Genomic DNA, 15,631 nt, shown 5'->3' on the forward strand with positions numbered 1-15,631 from the left:
AAGCTTCCATTTCTCTGAAATCATCAATAAGCTGGAATTCCTAGTTTCAAATATCAAGCCATCTGCCTGAGATTTCAAAAATATAAGAAAATTTTAGATAAATACTTCACTCATACTACTCAGAGCAAAAGAAAGATTCCAAACCAAGTGCACATGTGATTTAAACAGTATTTTTTCCTCCTAATAAAAAGTTTGAAATCTTGCCCAGCATTAACATTTCTGTGAAATGCTACAGGTAAAGCATGTTGACATATCATAAAGCAATTCAACAGGTGTATTCATAAGTGTTCTTATGCAACAACTAAGTTCCCAAAACTTACTTCTTGAAGATAATCCTCAGCAAGTACCTCGAGAGAATGCATTACTACCTCTTAGCTTGAAATTAGCCTTCTTTTTAATTACTTAAAGATTAAATTCAAATCAAATGCTATTTTCAGCTAACCAAATTACATTCAGGTATGTCATCTGACAGTAGAACCATACTTACTGGTAGGTGTTCGAGGGGTTCTTGGTACTTCCAACTCAGTTTGATGATTATTCCTTTCTACTACTGGTTCTTCTACCACATTTATGCTGTTATTCTGCATTATCTCTTGTAACATGTTAAATAGCTCTTCTGCCCGGGCACACTTAAAGGCAAAGATTCCTATAAATACATCCAAAAAAAAAAAATCAAAATCCTGTAACTCAGAAACATGCCTTACAATATATATAACTTGCAAGAAATAGAACTGGAATCCACATAATGAAAACCTGCTAAAGAAGCAAAAGCGTTACAAAACTTTTATTGCACCAAAACTCACAAAATTACTGTGACAACCTTTAAAGTGCTTATCTAATAGAAGAATAAGGTTCCCATGCACCAAAAGTTAAATAAGAACAGAAAACCAATTCAGTTAGGAGCAAAACTAAGTTTTGACTGCTAAATGAGGGAAAAAAAACAAGTTGGTTTTTGGGTTTTTTTAAAGCTAATAAAAAGAATACCTGTTAAATAAATATATATTTAAAAAACATTAAATGAAACTACGGTGGTGCTACAAAGTTGTATTTCCTAAATCAGATTTCTATTAAACTACTATAAAAATAAGATACCTGCACAACAAAAAAGGATTTAAACACTGGATACAAGTTCAGTTTCTTTAAGAAGACTAAAATGAAAAGCTAGTAAGACAAACTGTGTGAACAGACAGTAACAAACTAATTGCTTTAGGCTAAAGGATAGACACAGAACACAAAGTTAGCAGCAATACCGTGTATTTTGCGTGTGTATTGTGCCACTTTGCCTTTGAACAGCAGGGAGTGTCCCAACTTACCCTCACCAGCAAAGTCGCAGCTTTGGATTATTCTTCCATTGAAAGCATGAAGTTAAAGTTGACATGCTTGTTAAACGTGGGGGCAGGTGCTCATTTTTTAAAGTGAGTATTACAATCTTAAAACACTCTTTACTGAAAAGTACCTACCTATATAGCCACTTCTGCAAGTGCAGTTATGTGAATATGCTGGCAATTACTACCATCATATATTTATTTAGGGACGCAGAGTTGTTACAGATCAGAACCACCAGAAATGCTTCACATGGCAGAAGTTCACACAACCCCAGCTGGGAATACACCAAATGGGCTACGAGGAACAATGCTTAGCTATTAATATGCAGCTGCTGCACTGAATCAGCTTCATGTTTGCAACACTGCAGCTATAGAACTTCTATTACTCTATGTCCCTGACCCCTAATCCAGCCATGTACAATAGTCCATGTGTAATATTTTGTGTATTTCTGAACATTCACACTGGATATTTGAATTTTCATGGAGAAAACCCATAATTTTTTTACAAATCTAGGTTCACAAACTTTCTCAGTATGTTTCTGAGAAATTCAGCTGCCTTTAAAGACATTCGTATTAAATACAATGCGATCTGTCACACAACATGGTCACATACCAACTTCTCCAGGTTTTATATCCTGAATTATCTGTTAGATGTGCTCCCAAGACATGTCTACAAGGTTTTTAATAACTAGCACAAACTCAATGTTTCACCATCATTGCTTCTCACAGCTTAACAATAGAAATAACTTGATATTAAAGGAAAAACAGAAACAAGAATACTGACTAATGTAAGAAGTTGCTGGGCAGTATTCAGGGAATTCTCAAATGAAAAACTTCTTGGTCATCCCATGAAGTGAAGTTTTGCAACTCTGCCCACAAAACCCACTGTAGGTCTCAGGAACAATGTTCCATTGCAAAAGGGCAGCAGAGAACATTTTCTGCCAGATTTCTTTTTTCCCAATATTCTCAGTATTTTAGTATTACATAAGGAAGGCAAGAAACAAAAGAGGGAGGAAAGGGTTGCTGCTTACACAGCCTGCTTAATCTTGTTTATAAAAAAAAGGAAAAATTAGAAGGAAAGTGGTGAAGTCAATTAGACTTGGTGTAAGATTTTGCAGACTTGCTAATAGACTGTAGAGAACAACCTTCAAATTAGTATTTCAATTAAGTATTATTAGTATCTGTTTTCAATGTTCAGAAGAAACAGTAAATTCAACTGCAAAACACATTAAAGTGATTATCTTCAAAACAAAGTTTATTACTTTAAGAATTATGAAAATTTAGTTTATTACAGAGTATACTTCAGTGTTTGAAAATATCTCCATTTCTCATTTGGAGATGAACTAAGAGTGCCTTTTAAACTCCCAATATAAAAAAATCAAACCTTTTCTTCCTTTATCTCTGCTTGGACAATGAATATTGACTAGATTTATATATGATCCAATTCTTCCATCTTTCTGACTTTTTAACAGTGAAGTTAAAAAACAAAACCCGTGATTTCTCAATGTCTAAAATTATTGATAAGAACACTGGTAAATGCCAAAAATCCAGAAGAACATTGGAACTTAACTTCACAACATATGAATGGATAAGAATTCCAAGCACACACAACTATTTCACAGTAGGAAGCTGCAAAACAAGGCTGAGAGCTAAACAGAAACAGCTCCGTTCCTCAGGGACTGCTGCAGGGAAGAGAGAAACACCTGAGTATTCTCAGAGGGAGCCAACTTTGGCCAAGACAGGCATGATCTGGCTACTGGAAACGTAACCATCTTTTTCTGATGAAAGCCACTCAAAAAATAACTGAGCATAGCTGAAGTATACACAGCTCATACAAAAATTTGAGAATTATGTCATTGATATTAATGAAAGTGTATTTGCTTTAGGAAGAGGATGAAACACAAGTGCATTACTGAAGACAATAACAAGCTGGGGACATCCTGTTCATATCAGTGCTCCAGGCTCTCAAAACCTTAAAAATAGAGAATTTGTTGAATTCTGAGGGCATTCCTCCACAGTTTCAGATTCTACTGCCTCCCCTGGAAGTCAAATCAACTTCTGAGGCAGGAGAATTTCCTAAGTTGACCAAAAGAATACTCACAGAGAACCTTGAAGTCCTCCAGACCTAAAAATGCCAAAAACCACGTGCAAATCAAATCCTCATTTTACCAGAAGACCATTCCTCATAAGGTAATTTTTTTCCATAAACCACATTCACATACAGAACTATAGCCTTTATAACTCTTCCCAAAGGACTGGCAAATATCTTCCAACATCAAATAAATTTGCAAAAAGTTTTATATACAACATTTCCACATACCTTGTCCAGTTTGACACCTTCGACCACTTTCAAAAGAGAAAAGATTTGAGTCATAGCCATAGCGACGGAGACAGAGGTAGTGCCATTTTACAGAGTCTCTTTTACGGGTGTACAAAACTAGTTCTGTATCTGTAAGTTCCATTATGCCAGAACCCAGTTCATTACCATCATCATCCACATTAATAACCTATAAAAAAGAAATTAAAAAGCATCAGGTAATTACACTTTTGAGAAACAACACCACTTTCAATAATCTTAATGCCTGCCTGGTAGACTCCATCTGTGCTATCGTATTAGTTACAATCCTTGAAGTGAATGTTTAAAAAAAAAAACAAAAAAAGAACTTCACAAACTAGTTTTTTCTGTGCTACCCTAACCCAGAATTTAGAAAATTAAAATAATACTTAATTAAAAACAATACAAATGAGGCTGCCTAACATTACTGTAAAATCTGCTGAGAAATTTAAAGTGGAAGAGATTTGTAAGTTAAATATTTTTTTAAACTGGCTTTATGTACATATTCTAGTATTCCCACATGGATAAGGCATACCTCAGATAATGGAATCTTTCAGAGCCCCATTTCTAAAAAAAAATATTTGCTTTGTCATAGAACCCTGCTTACAGTTGAGAAAAGGAATGAGAAAGGGTAAGTGGCTCCAAGATAAAGCTTCCTTCACATACATGTATAGCCTTGCACTGTGCTGAATCACCCAACAGTTTTAGACATTTTGTTTCCCTTTTAAAGTTAACAAATAATTCAAATACCTTATAGTTATCTTGTGTGAAAAAATGTATATAAAGCGAAACTCTTGCTCTTTCTGCTTTTAGGCCAGTTTTGAGGTTATCTGCATCCTTTATAGAGTTTGGACAATATGTATTTCCCCTCTATTTTACCTCACAATGCTGCTTTTAGTAGGATTCTTTCTTAATCAATAAAAAAGCTACCAAAAAAAATCCCTACAGAATTAATGTTACTCCTCAAAAAATAAATTTTCAACATTGAAATCTAGTCAATTAAAAAGAATCAGGAATAGTTTCATCTGCCTGTGAGGCTTATGCCTATTTTCCTCATTTTGCAGATTACATTCCTTCATCTCTCCCTCCCCTATCCCCCCTGTTAAACAAACAATAGAGAAATTCTACAAGGAGAAAAATAGGAACTAGTTACACAAAGTAATGCATAAAGAGCAAGGAAACAGAAAAATATTTTCTCCTTCAGCTTTCTTAACTGTTTAATATTTCTGGAAATATTAAACATTTCCAGAAATTCCCATGGCTTTAAAGCTCATTTCATGGTTGCCCTAAGGCAACACATGAATCAGTTTTCACTATGGAAGCATTACATTCCTTTGTCAACTCAGAGAGACAGTTTGGAGCACAGAAGCAAATCTGACTTGTGTGACCGAGGCAAAGGTATGTTGACTTACAGTCACTGACTTCAGCTGCTTCATGCTCAGCATGTCAAGCATATGAACGAGTGTTCACAGGCTTATAAATTCCAAAGATTTTTGAGAAAAAAGGGCACTTAGAAATAACATTTCTCCACATAAAGGACAAAAATTTTCAAAATGTATGATCAGCAGCGACCTTCAAATCAAACCAGCAGTCCTAAAATTTTCTATTGATGACCCCACATTCAGGTTCATAATCACACTTCCCCAAAAGCTACTGATTCCCTTATGCTAAGGACTCCTTTCCTAACGTAACCTTCCATAGGCAACACCCCTTACTTGGGCTCTACCAACTGAAAGGGAGATGGAAGAAAATCACAAGCTTCTTCTCTTTCCTGAAGATCCAAACTACCCTCAAAAGCCTACCCTGTCTAGGGAATTCCTGTCACCGGTGAGAAGAGAGAGTTTCTCAAAGGCACAAGAGAAACCTGTAGCCACAGGCACCTGCAACTGCAGTGTTTCAGCTGTTCAGAAATTTGCACTCTATTTCCATTAATTTTTTTTTAATCACAGACGTGGTCTGTAAGAAAGCAACAAAATAGTTCACAGCACATCACACCAGCTGCATACCTTAAACTTGTTTCGGTGGTTATCTGGGACAGTTTCTTTATCTGGACAGCTACAACAGCTACCCATGACTTCTTCAGAAGACCATCTGATCTCTAAAGAGGGGAAAAAAAACCAACCAACAAAATGATCATTTAGTTGAAGTAAAAACAAAGTAACATGAACAAACAAGCCAATGCAAATTACTCTGACATACAATTCTTCATGATGAATCTTCCAGTCGCAGTCAATAAAAAAGTCAACGTAGATACTACAGATATGATAGCTAATTTGGATTTGACAATAAGGAGTGGCAACACTGAGCTGTTAAAGTCCTACCAATAACTCACCTTGAGGTTACTACCAAACAGACTCATTTGATTTGTCACCTTAATTCCCATGGTAGCAGCTTGGGGGAAAACAAAACCCAACCACTTATTGTGTAAGATTTTCATTTCCTAAACCAGGCTTCTACGCAAGGCAGCTATCTGGATTCCAGTTCTATCTAAATGAGCACTCCCTGGCTCAGGAGCACAGCACTAGGGACACCCCTAGAAGCCCTGGGCTGCAGCAGGTTACCAGGCACAGGCAACACAACGAGCCCATCTGGCAGCCCTGAGAGGCTGCTCTGGCTTTGGCAGCTCCGGGGCTTCCAGGAGGGGCTCCAGGCCTGCAGGCAGCCCTCTGCTGGCAGCCACGCAGTGAGGCTCTGGGCTTCCAATTTAGATGATTTCCCATACGGCAGTGCATATCAAACTATGTAATCAAAGACAAGGGAAGGAAAAAAAACCCACATTCAACACAAATATTTTAAAACTTGGGGTTTCCTTATTTCTGTTAAGTTCCATTTGGATTAAATTGTGTTACACATCGTTTTAAAGCAGTGAAATACTCAAGTAACACTGAACAGCATGGCTAAAGTAATGAAACCAAAAAACCACCTTGATATTTTTGGTATTTTCATTTAAAGACTTCTCTGTGTGCGGCAAAACTTTCACAAACAGTTTAATAAAATGTTCACAGAACAAAGTCTCGCAACTTGCTCTTTCATCCTCTACCACCATGAAAAATGGGTTAAGTCTCACATTTCTTAAATACAAGAAAGTCTGACAAAAGAAAACGTAACCCATTCACATAATTTTTATATTGGATAAGAACTGAAATTTCCACTACACAAATGAAAAATGGGGCAAAATCCTGTTAGAGAGCTATTAAGTCAACAAGAGATACAACATTAGAAATCAAGAAGAATGAAGACACTATGGACTGATAAGTTTTCCTGACAAGAGGGAAAAATATCCAATGTCATCATCTTAAGAAAACCATGACTTGGTTTCTAGACAGGCATTTGTTTTAACATGCAGCATTAGTGTTCATGTAGCTCTTTACTCTGCTAAGGGATAAGATGCAAAGAATACAATGAAGAGCAGTTAACTCTTCCACTTTTTTCATCAGAAAAGCCACTCAAAAGAGGTACTCCTACTCTAGAGACTGTATAAATCAGCCACCAAGAATCCCCTGCAGAGGTAACAACACTGCTCCAAATTTATCCAGTGATAAAGAGGCAAAGTACCAGACACCTATTCAAAATCATGGATTCTTTAATGTAATTTCTGTCCATAGCATGAAAACATGCATTATGTTGACAAAGATTTTTTCCCCAACACAAAATTAAACTGGGCATTGCTTGTTTTCTTCTACTGCTGCAGAGAGAAGCTATGCTACATATAACCTTTTTTTTTTCTTTCTGCATTGTGAAGCTTTGAAATTCTTATAGTAGTAGTAGTAGCAGTAGCTGTTGTAGTAGTAGTAGTAGTAGTTGTTCTTCCTCTTCTGTTTAGAAAGGGAGAAACAGGTAGTGACACCTGATCCTGGTTTCCTAGCCTGGCACCCCTCAGTGCCTCACTACAGTAATGTTCAGATGTTCTTGTCAGCCTGCTGTTTACCCTAAGAATCCCCTGCTATGAAGAGCAACAAGCCTCAGGGCAGATTAACAGGGAATACTCTGGTCCACTCAATGTAGTTGCATATGCCTCAAGCAGCCTTAAAAAATATCCACACACTTAACAAAGCCCAGACTTAGATTTCCTCAAATGTTTTTTGTAGTGAAAACAGAACTACATAGCTGCATGCTGTTAAGATCAGACTTTCTATGCATTCAGCATGAAATAACTGACCAAGTCTGTTGAATACAGGTGCCTGCTTCTTTAAAAAAACTTGAAAAAAAAAAACCAACCCAGAACTTAATATGCAAAGCACTTTGGAGAAACAAAAGTCACTAGAGTTGCAAGAAGAAAGCTGTAGTATATTGTGTATATCAAGATGTTTGAAGCACAGCCTCTGTACCTCAGGAACAACAAAGAAAGGGTATGTAATCAATAATCATACAAGCTTGTTATTTTGTCACAACTATGCTCTAATATTATTATTTAAGAAATCCAAGAACTGAAATGCTGCTTCAAAGGAGAGATGTGAACCAAGGCTATGAGGAAGAAATCAAACAGCTAGGGAACTGGCAGAATTAAAAATCACTCACCTAGATTTGGCCATTAACATTCCCAGCCTCTGCTGCAGCATCAGGGCTTCTGTCATACTCAAAGTGTCATGCTGTCTTGTCACAGAACTAATCATTGGACCTAAAACTAGAAGGGTAAATAAAAATAACTTTTTTTTCCTTATTTTTAAGATGGCAGTTAGTAAACTAAGAAAAATACATGTTTTTGTTTATAATTATTTTGTGAGTATTATGTCAAGCAAGGTCTTCAGGTTGTTTTAGATAAGACTGAGCAGTGAGTTGCCCTGGCATTTCAATGCTATGGAAGAAAATAATCTAGCACTCCTTTCTGCAATGCAGCCTGTCACACTGGGGACTCCATTCATTCTCCACTCACTGCAAAGCCAGTTCAGTGTGGAAATGACAGATGTGAAGCTCCCGTTATCCTCAGTGCATACCAACCCAACCCAACCCAAACCACAGCAGACAAACAGAACATGTACAACTCACTCTAACTCCCTCTTGCTTATCCTACTGAACATACACAAATGCTGACTTGTATGGCTAACACATCACCCTTTCTCTGCTTCCCTCATGATTCTTGCTCCATGACATTAACCATAAATTGCTTGCTTTTACTTCCCCACCCCCTGGATTATTCTCACACTAGCTATCCACTCACATCTAAAACTTAAAGCTAACTGCTGCTTCCATCATGCTAACAGCTGGTAGTCTCCGTTCTCAGTTTGTAAAATTGCCAAACAAGCACTTGATGTTTCCTTTGATGCTGCTTATTAAACTCAATAAAAGGGCTAATTTCTCAGAATAATACTTTATTATTATGTCTATGCAAACTTCTTTGAGACCTCTGCAGCTTTGCTTATACATTTTTTTACTGCAATTCTTTGTACTCATCAGCTGCCCCCTGTCTTGCCCCTGGATTAAAATCACCTTGGCAAACCAAAGCACTCTGCATTTTTGCATAACATCACATGTAATGTAGTCCTAATTTCATCCCAGGTCCTAGGCATGATTACATCAGTTGCAGAACCCTCTCACTTGTGAAGAGATTGTGCAAGAGATTGCCAGAAATTCAACACTGGCAAATACAAAAATAACACTCCTAGCAAAGGAGCTCTATCTGTTAGGAAAGATCAGTCACATAGTCATGCAGTCCAATGGAAACTCTAGCTGGACAGCTATCATAAAGCAAATGAAGCATAACTGTTTGGAAAGACTTAAAAGTGCCAAACCAAAAATACAATTCTATTGTATAAATCCATAGTGTACCCACAGATGTAGTAATGTGTGCCATCAGCGCTCCCCTGTCAAAGAAGACAGAGTAAAAGCAGAAATATGCTCCTTAGACAACTCAGCCTGAAAAAAGGAGCACACAGAGCATGAGTACAGAATTATAGGTGACAAAGAGAAGTAAAGGACAACTATTTTCAAATGTAACCATTAGGGAACAGCAGTTGACATTACTAAGGGGGGATTCAAACACATAAAAGTTCTTTTTTGCACATGATCAGTATCTAAGCTTTGCAATCTGCAATGTCTTGTGGGAATGAGTTCCAAAATGTTAAAGATTCAGAAAGTAAACTGGACAAATGCAAGCTCCACGAAGAACTTTTAAACTCAACGATGTCATATCCTGCTCAAAAAGTCTCTAAGGCGCAGATGCTTAGAAGGGTCTTAAGGAATGATCATAAAATGTTCCTTCTTACTATTCCCTTCCCTATAGATCTACTATTGGCTCTCAGAATTTACTATTTACTGTCAGAAACAGGATACTGGACAAACTGACACTTCAAGTGTGACCCAATAAAGCCATTCTGATTAACATAGATGGATGATATCAACTCAGCATAAATTTGTGAGCGCTCTGCAATAAAACATTAAAAAAGGAAATAATTAACAACTTATACTTAACTTGAAACTAAACCCTAGATTTCACAAATGTACCAAAAGGTTAACTTATGGAACTACTTGACAGAGATGTACTTTTGCATAGAGTTGTGTACCTATCCCTCTGCAAGGTCAAGCTTTGGTTATGGGATGACCCTACCCAATCTAGCTGGTATTATTAAACTGTGATTTTGGTCATGTTAGATTTCTGCTGGCTTAGCATAACAAACCAGCTAGCAGAGAGTATAGCAAGTGCCAGAGCCAGCTGGGGACAGAATCACAGCCTTAGTCACATCCACCCAGTTTTCAGAAAAATTAACAACTTTACTAACTACTGGCATTGAAGTTTACCAAATCCCATACTAAAATTGTCAGAAGAGGCAAATGGAAAGAGGGAGCAGAAAACTTGACCCACCCACTCTGGTGAAATCTTAGGAGGTAGTCATTAGAAAAATAATTAAAATAAAAATGTTCATAGGCAAGCTATCCTAATGCAGGTATGTTTGCACTGGTCTTTACCTTGGTATTTTTCTAGCACAGTTTTAAACCTTTTACATGGTTTGGTTACCTAAAGCAGAGTAACCTATTTCAGTTACCTAAAAATGATTCTTAAACAATCTAAACAGAGTTTTAGAATGGATTAAAGAAAGCACACAAACTTGCAGCACCTAACTTCTTTTAAATGTAAAGCAATAACAAAATTCTCCAAACAGTTGCTTCCAATCACAAGTTGGTTGTTTATTCAGTTCGGGACTTTTTAAAATTTTCCCAGATTGCAAAATATTTACCCAAACTTAAACACACAAGAAGAAGTAGACATTTCCACAGTCACAACCCTAAGTAATGTCTACAATGTCAAATTTAGTAGCTGTAATTTCCCACTCACAAAGCATGAGTGATGGTTGGGTGCAATCCTGCAAGGAAGGGGAAAGGGATGGGACGGTATCTTCCACTTGTCCCTAACGCGTTCATTACTGCTTGGCAAGGTAAAAACCCCAGGCAAGAGAAACCAGGACCAACACTCATCTAAACCTTGTTAATGGGAGTGAAGGAAGGAACTGCTGTAACTTCACTAAGATTTATTACTTGCCTTTGTCAATTAAAATGTGGCTCTTTCCCTCACAGATTAAGCACGGCCAACAAATTATGCTAATCTCTCAGAAATTGAGGAAGACAAGGCATCAGTGTAAACAAGAGTAGATACTTTAAAAAGAACAACACAGTCAAAAGCTTGCAGATATTCTAACATTTGCAATTCTGCAGTCTCTCCAGGCTGGCAATGATGAGAACAAGGCATGTATTGCCTCCGCACAAGAAAGGTCACACGGACATGCTGCTATCCTACTCCTCATTTGCTCAAAATCACCCCATTCAAGTCAGCTCATGGTTGCAAAGCTCATCTAAAAGCTGGTTTTAACTTAGTTCTGCGTGCTCTGGTTGCAGAATCAAACATTAACTTCAGGAGATATTTTCTGTACACACAAATTCCTCTCACAAACCTAAAAATCAGGGAGAGAAAAAACCCCGAACCATAGTGCACCTCAGAAGAGGCAGGGAGAAGCAAGGGTGCCTTGTCTGTTAACTCATCTTTTACACAGTCTTTTCAAATGAAAAAGTGACCTTCCAAAGCACTAGCTTGCTACAGTGCTAGGTCCTCTGCTATGTCTTTCCATTTAGTGTGTAAGAAACAGAGTCCAAACATTGGTTGTCCAAACTACATCTAAACTAGACACTAGGAGTAAGTATCACAAATAATGTGCTAGACAATTAAACACACTGAAAGAGGCAAAACTAACTTGGGTAACTTCTTCCCAAAGTCCAAAATTCCTGGCCCTCAAGAATTTGGATGTTGGCATTTTTAGAGGGATTCAGAGAAGTATCCCAAATTTAGTATTATGGTGAGCATCAGTACACCTGCCCATCCTGCAATCTCACACTCAAATTGCAAATACTTGAAGAAATCACAGCTAAATCCGTACAGATACATTCTAACTTATTTTCTCATCTCCATTTCTGAGCACTTGTTGCTGTCAATGGTTTTTCTACAGCAGGTGATAATTTCACCTGGAAAGTGTTGCCTCAGAGATTAAACTGAGAGTATAAATCTGAACATTTCTGGTTATTCATAGAGAAGTTCTAAGTAACTTATTACACCCTCTCCTCATTAACCAGAGTAGTCACTACAGCAAAGCCCGTTTCAGCTTTCCACACAAAGCTGAAAGTGTAAGACAGCAGACAAATAAGAGAAATCAATTTCACATATAAGAAAAATGTTATTCAGCAAGACAATGACTGTTTTATTAGCATGCTATTCATTTCAGAATATAGGTGAAGGATGCTGAATGGTACTGCAGTCAGTCTTTTGAATTTTGCTGGTAGCTGAAAACGGCCCATTTCATCACTGGCCAATGCAACTGATTCAATGGATAACCTCTGTACCAAATGTGATATATCCTAGGTCTTTAGAGTTGTGATGTAATCCATGCTGGCAAATTCTACATGATTTAAGAATCCTGGTATCCTACTCAGACTTAAAATAACCTATACTTTGACCTTCTGTTTATTTTGGCTAGCATATCTTCACTGCCATGAAGCCAAGTTTTTCAATTGTAAAACAAAATGTTTCTGGTACACGGGACTCCCACGTACCAGACCTCACAAGTACATATGAGATGAAGCACCAAAATAAAGCCAATAATTATTGAATGTGGCCTTAAAATCCAAGAGCTTTATTTCCCCAATGGTCAAAAAAAGAACTTCTTTGCTTTATAATTACCAAAAAGAAAAAAAGTAACATCTGTACATCAGCAAAGACTGACTTGAATGTTTGGAGTCACAACAGACAAAAGAGGTGCCAAAGCTGGAATGTTGTCCCATGGAAACACAGGGATTTAATGGCATGTGAGTGCTCAGAAGAGCAGGGAGAAGCCCCATGCGAAATACAGCAAAAGAAGCACAAAATCTTCTCCTTGCTTGCCCATGCTTGTCACCATCATTTAAATCTACTCGTCTTCTTTCAGGTGTTCTGGAAGGCTCTTGCCTTGCACAGTCTGACAAACAGCAATGTAACAACAATTCACACCCAAGAAGCAAATGCATTTTGGGAAGAAGGAGCTTTAATAGTAAAGCAAACTGAACCAGGGTCAGACATAGTCCTTGTCCTTCATCCACCTAGCAACAATTACTAAGAAAATTAATATTGAAGGTGCCCTCAGTAGCTTAGAAGGATGAAAAAAGCAGTACTAACAAACCATAGCAGAGTTAAAAACTACAATGAAGGAGATCCAAGAAGAAACCAAACATGCTGAGAAGTAGTTTGGCGCCGCTGGCTGCAGTTAGGGAAAACAAAGTACTAAGGGTTGAGGTGAAGCTGCAGAATCTAGTTTATAACTTTTCTTATGCTAACAGGTGGAGTTTTCACTCAATATTTTTATTAAATGAGCATGTTGTCAGACTTATGATTAAAACACAGGAATAAATGTACACCCCTTTTCTCTCTTTAGCCCTTTCCAAACGAAAAAAAACAAAAACAAAACAAGAAAACTGACATAACCCAAGCTAAACTGTAAAAGCTTTCTGGCTCCAATGAAAACAAAATTATTGCAACCACACACCAGCTTGAGCAGACCAGCTTGCCATTTCAGTGCAGTGCCCTCAGAGCCTCTTTGAACACGCCCTGAGGAGGCTGATGCAGGATCACACCAGAACTCGCCCTCTCAGCAGCATTCCTTTGCCGGCACCTTCTGCTGCTGCCAAGTGCCTGCTCCTCAAACTCACAGGAGACTTTTTTTCCTTACTCCTGCTTTTTAACACTCAGATCACCTCACAACTTGACCTGTTTTGCTGTATATGTTTCCATATATTTGGATTCAAAATGAGCAACAACATTCTATTTCATATTTATTAGTGCCATATAAAAATAGCCAATATCATTTAATAAAACTAAAATTGAATAAAATTAAACACTGGAGCCTTGTTGTTTGTTTAAATTCAGAACTAGCAACTGATCTTGAAGAGTCATTATGCAAAAATTTGAAACGGTATGCTACTATTAAATTAGTTCTTTACAGTTCTCTTTAAAAGTGATCATTTCAGCAAAATGCTCAAATTTAGGTGAGATAGTTAAACATTTGCAGGAACACTGTTCAACAGTAATTCCTTAAAAAAACACATGCTCATTCTGACAGAAAAGCTTTTATATTCACCACAATTACCACAGAAGTGAAGATTAAAGACCAGGTCAAGTAGCTGAGCTAAAATGAGCAGAGACAGAACTGCAGCAGGCAGCAATGTTGTGCCAACCCTAAATACTTCGTGGCACTTAAGACCAATTTACGTAACAGCAATCCTACACCTCTCCACTTTGCTCTAGCATGACATTCTAGGAACTGCATTCCCTTATCCTGAGATGTGGTACTCCATACTTAGGCCTGTCCCAATGCAATATAAAGGATAATCATACATTTCATTTCATTCAGGTACTAGGTTGGTACAACTGCTCCATTCAACAAGTGCACACAGACACACATATAGCTGTAAAAGGAGTTTCAAATTTTCACCTCAGTGCATTTTGAAAACTCTAGGTCTTTAATGAACATGAATCTTGAACAGGAGCACAAATGCTGTTTGCTTCACCATCCCTATTAGTCCCTCTGAGGATGTGGGACATCATTGCTTGTTCTACTCTTTAATCGCTCTCCAAAAAATGATCCTCTTACACTAAGCTTCCAGAGAAACAAGACTTATGTTTTACTTGGTATCATTTTTAAAACAACTTACACACATGCAAATATTTTTCAATTTCTTAGTAAAACAATTTCTCCAGATCCACACCACCATATTGTTTCCTGTGAATGTCTGCCAGATTAACTGCATCCTTTTAAAAGAAATAGCAGAACATCAAACTCCAAACCATGACATTAGGTTAAACAGGCAAGCATTATAAATTATTTTATTCTTGGAAAATCTGAATCTCTTTTAAAACATCCTCTAAGAAATAGCATATACTGAAAGCATCATTTTTACACAACAATAAACCAGCAGAAATGGGACTGAAGTTTTAAGAGCTGCGCTATGGAAATGCTTTTTGGATACAGGATCAAGGAGTAAGGCAAGGAGATGGGAAAATATAGTGGAAGGCTACAATAATTAAGTAATGGAGCCAAGGAAGAGAGAATCTAGCTCAATTCTTGAAAAGGAAGCCTGACTTGAAATTGTTTAAATAGTGAGTCAGTTCTCCAATATTTAACCACAAATGCCTTGTACAACTTGAGGCCTGCTGCTCTTGCCAAGTTTTCAAAAGCCAGTAAAGTGCCAAATCTTGTCATTAAGTAAATGGCATTGAGTTTATATTTTGCAATATTTTAATCCTTGAAATATTGTTTATTCAAAGATTTCAGGAAGGGTTAAGTTCTGATTTCATGTTTTTGACATGTTTTACACACCATTTTCTAATACATTAATAGAAACTACTCTGGAAAGCCTACAAGGTCTTTCTTACTGAAAATTTTAAGCAGATTCAGCAAGCAGTCATCAAAACTGAGACCATGCCCCTGTGTTTTATTAAAATAAATAAATAAACAAACAA

The 15,631-nt window shown here is 37.2% G+C and overlaps 1 protein-coding gene across 2 annotated transcripts in view; it reads right to left on the reverse strand.

The window, feature by feature from the left end:
* Nucleotides 1–15,631, reverse strand: part of FRS2 (fibroblast growth factor receptor substrate 2) — a 51,823-nt gene that overhangs the window by 10,341 nt on the left and 25,851 nt on the right. The window contains exons 2-5 of one of the 2 annotated variants that reach the window (XM_030959313.1): nt 8,179–8,284; nt 5,667–5,758; nt 3,646–3,832; nt 488–646 (exon numbers count right to left, since the gene is read on the reverse strand). In XM_030959313.1, coding sequence (XP_030815173.1) covers nt 488–646; nt 3,646–3,832; nt 5,667–5,732 — 412 coding nt within the window. In that variant the 5' untranslated portion in view covers nt 5,733–5,758; nt 8,179–8,284. The remainder of the gene's footprint in view (nt 1–487; nt 647–3,645; nt 3,833–5,666; nt 5,759–8,178; nt 8,285–15,631) is intronic. The other variant, XM_030959314.1, reaches the window with a different exon arrangement.

This window comes from Camarhynchus parvulus, chromosome 1A, assembly GCF_901933205.1.
Source record: "Camarhynchus parvulus chromosome 1A, STF_HiC, whole genome shotgun sequence".
NCBI classification, from domain to species: Eukaryota; Metazoa; Chordata; class Aves; order Passeriformes; family Thraupidae; genus Camarhynchus; species Camarhynchus parvulus.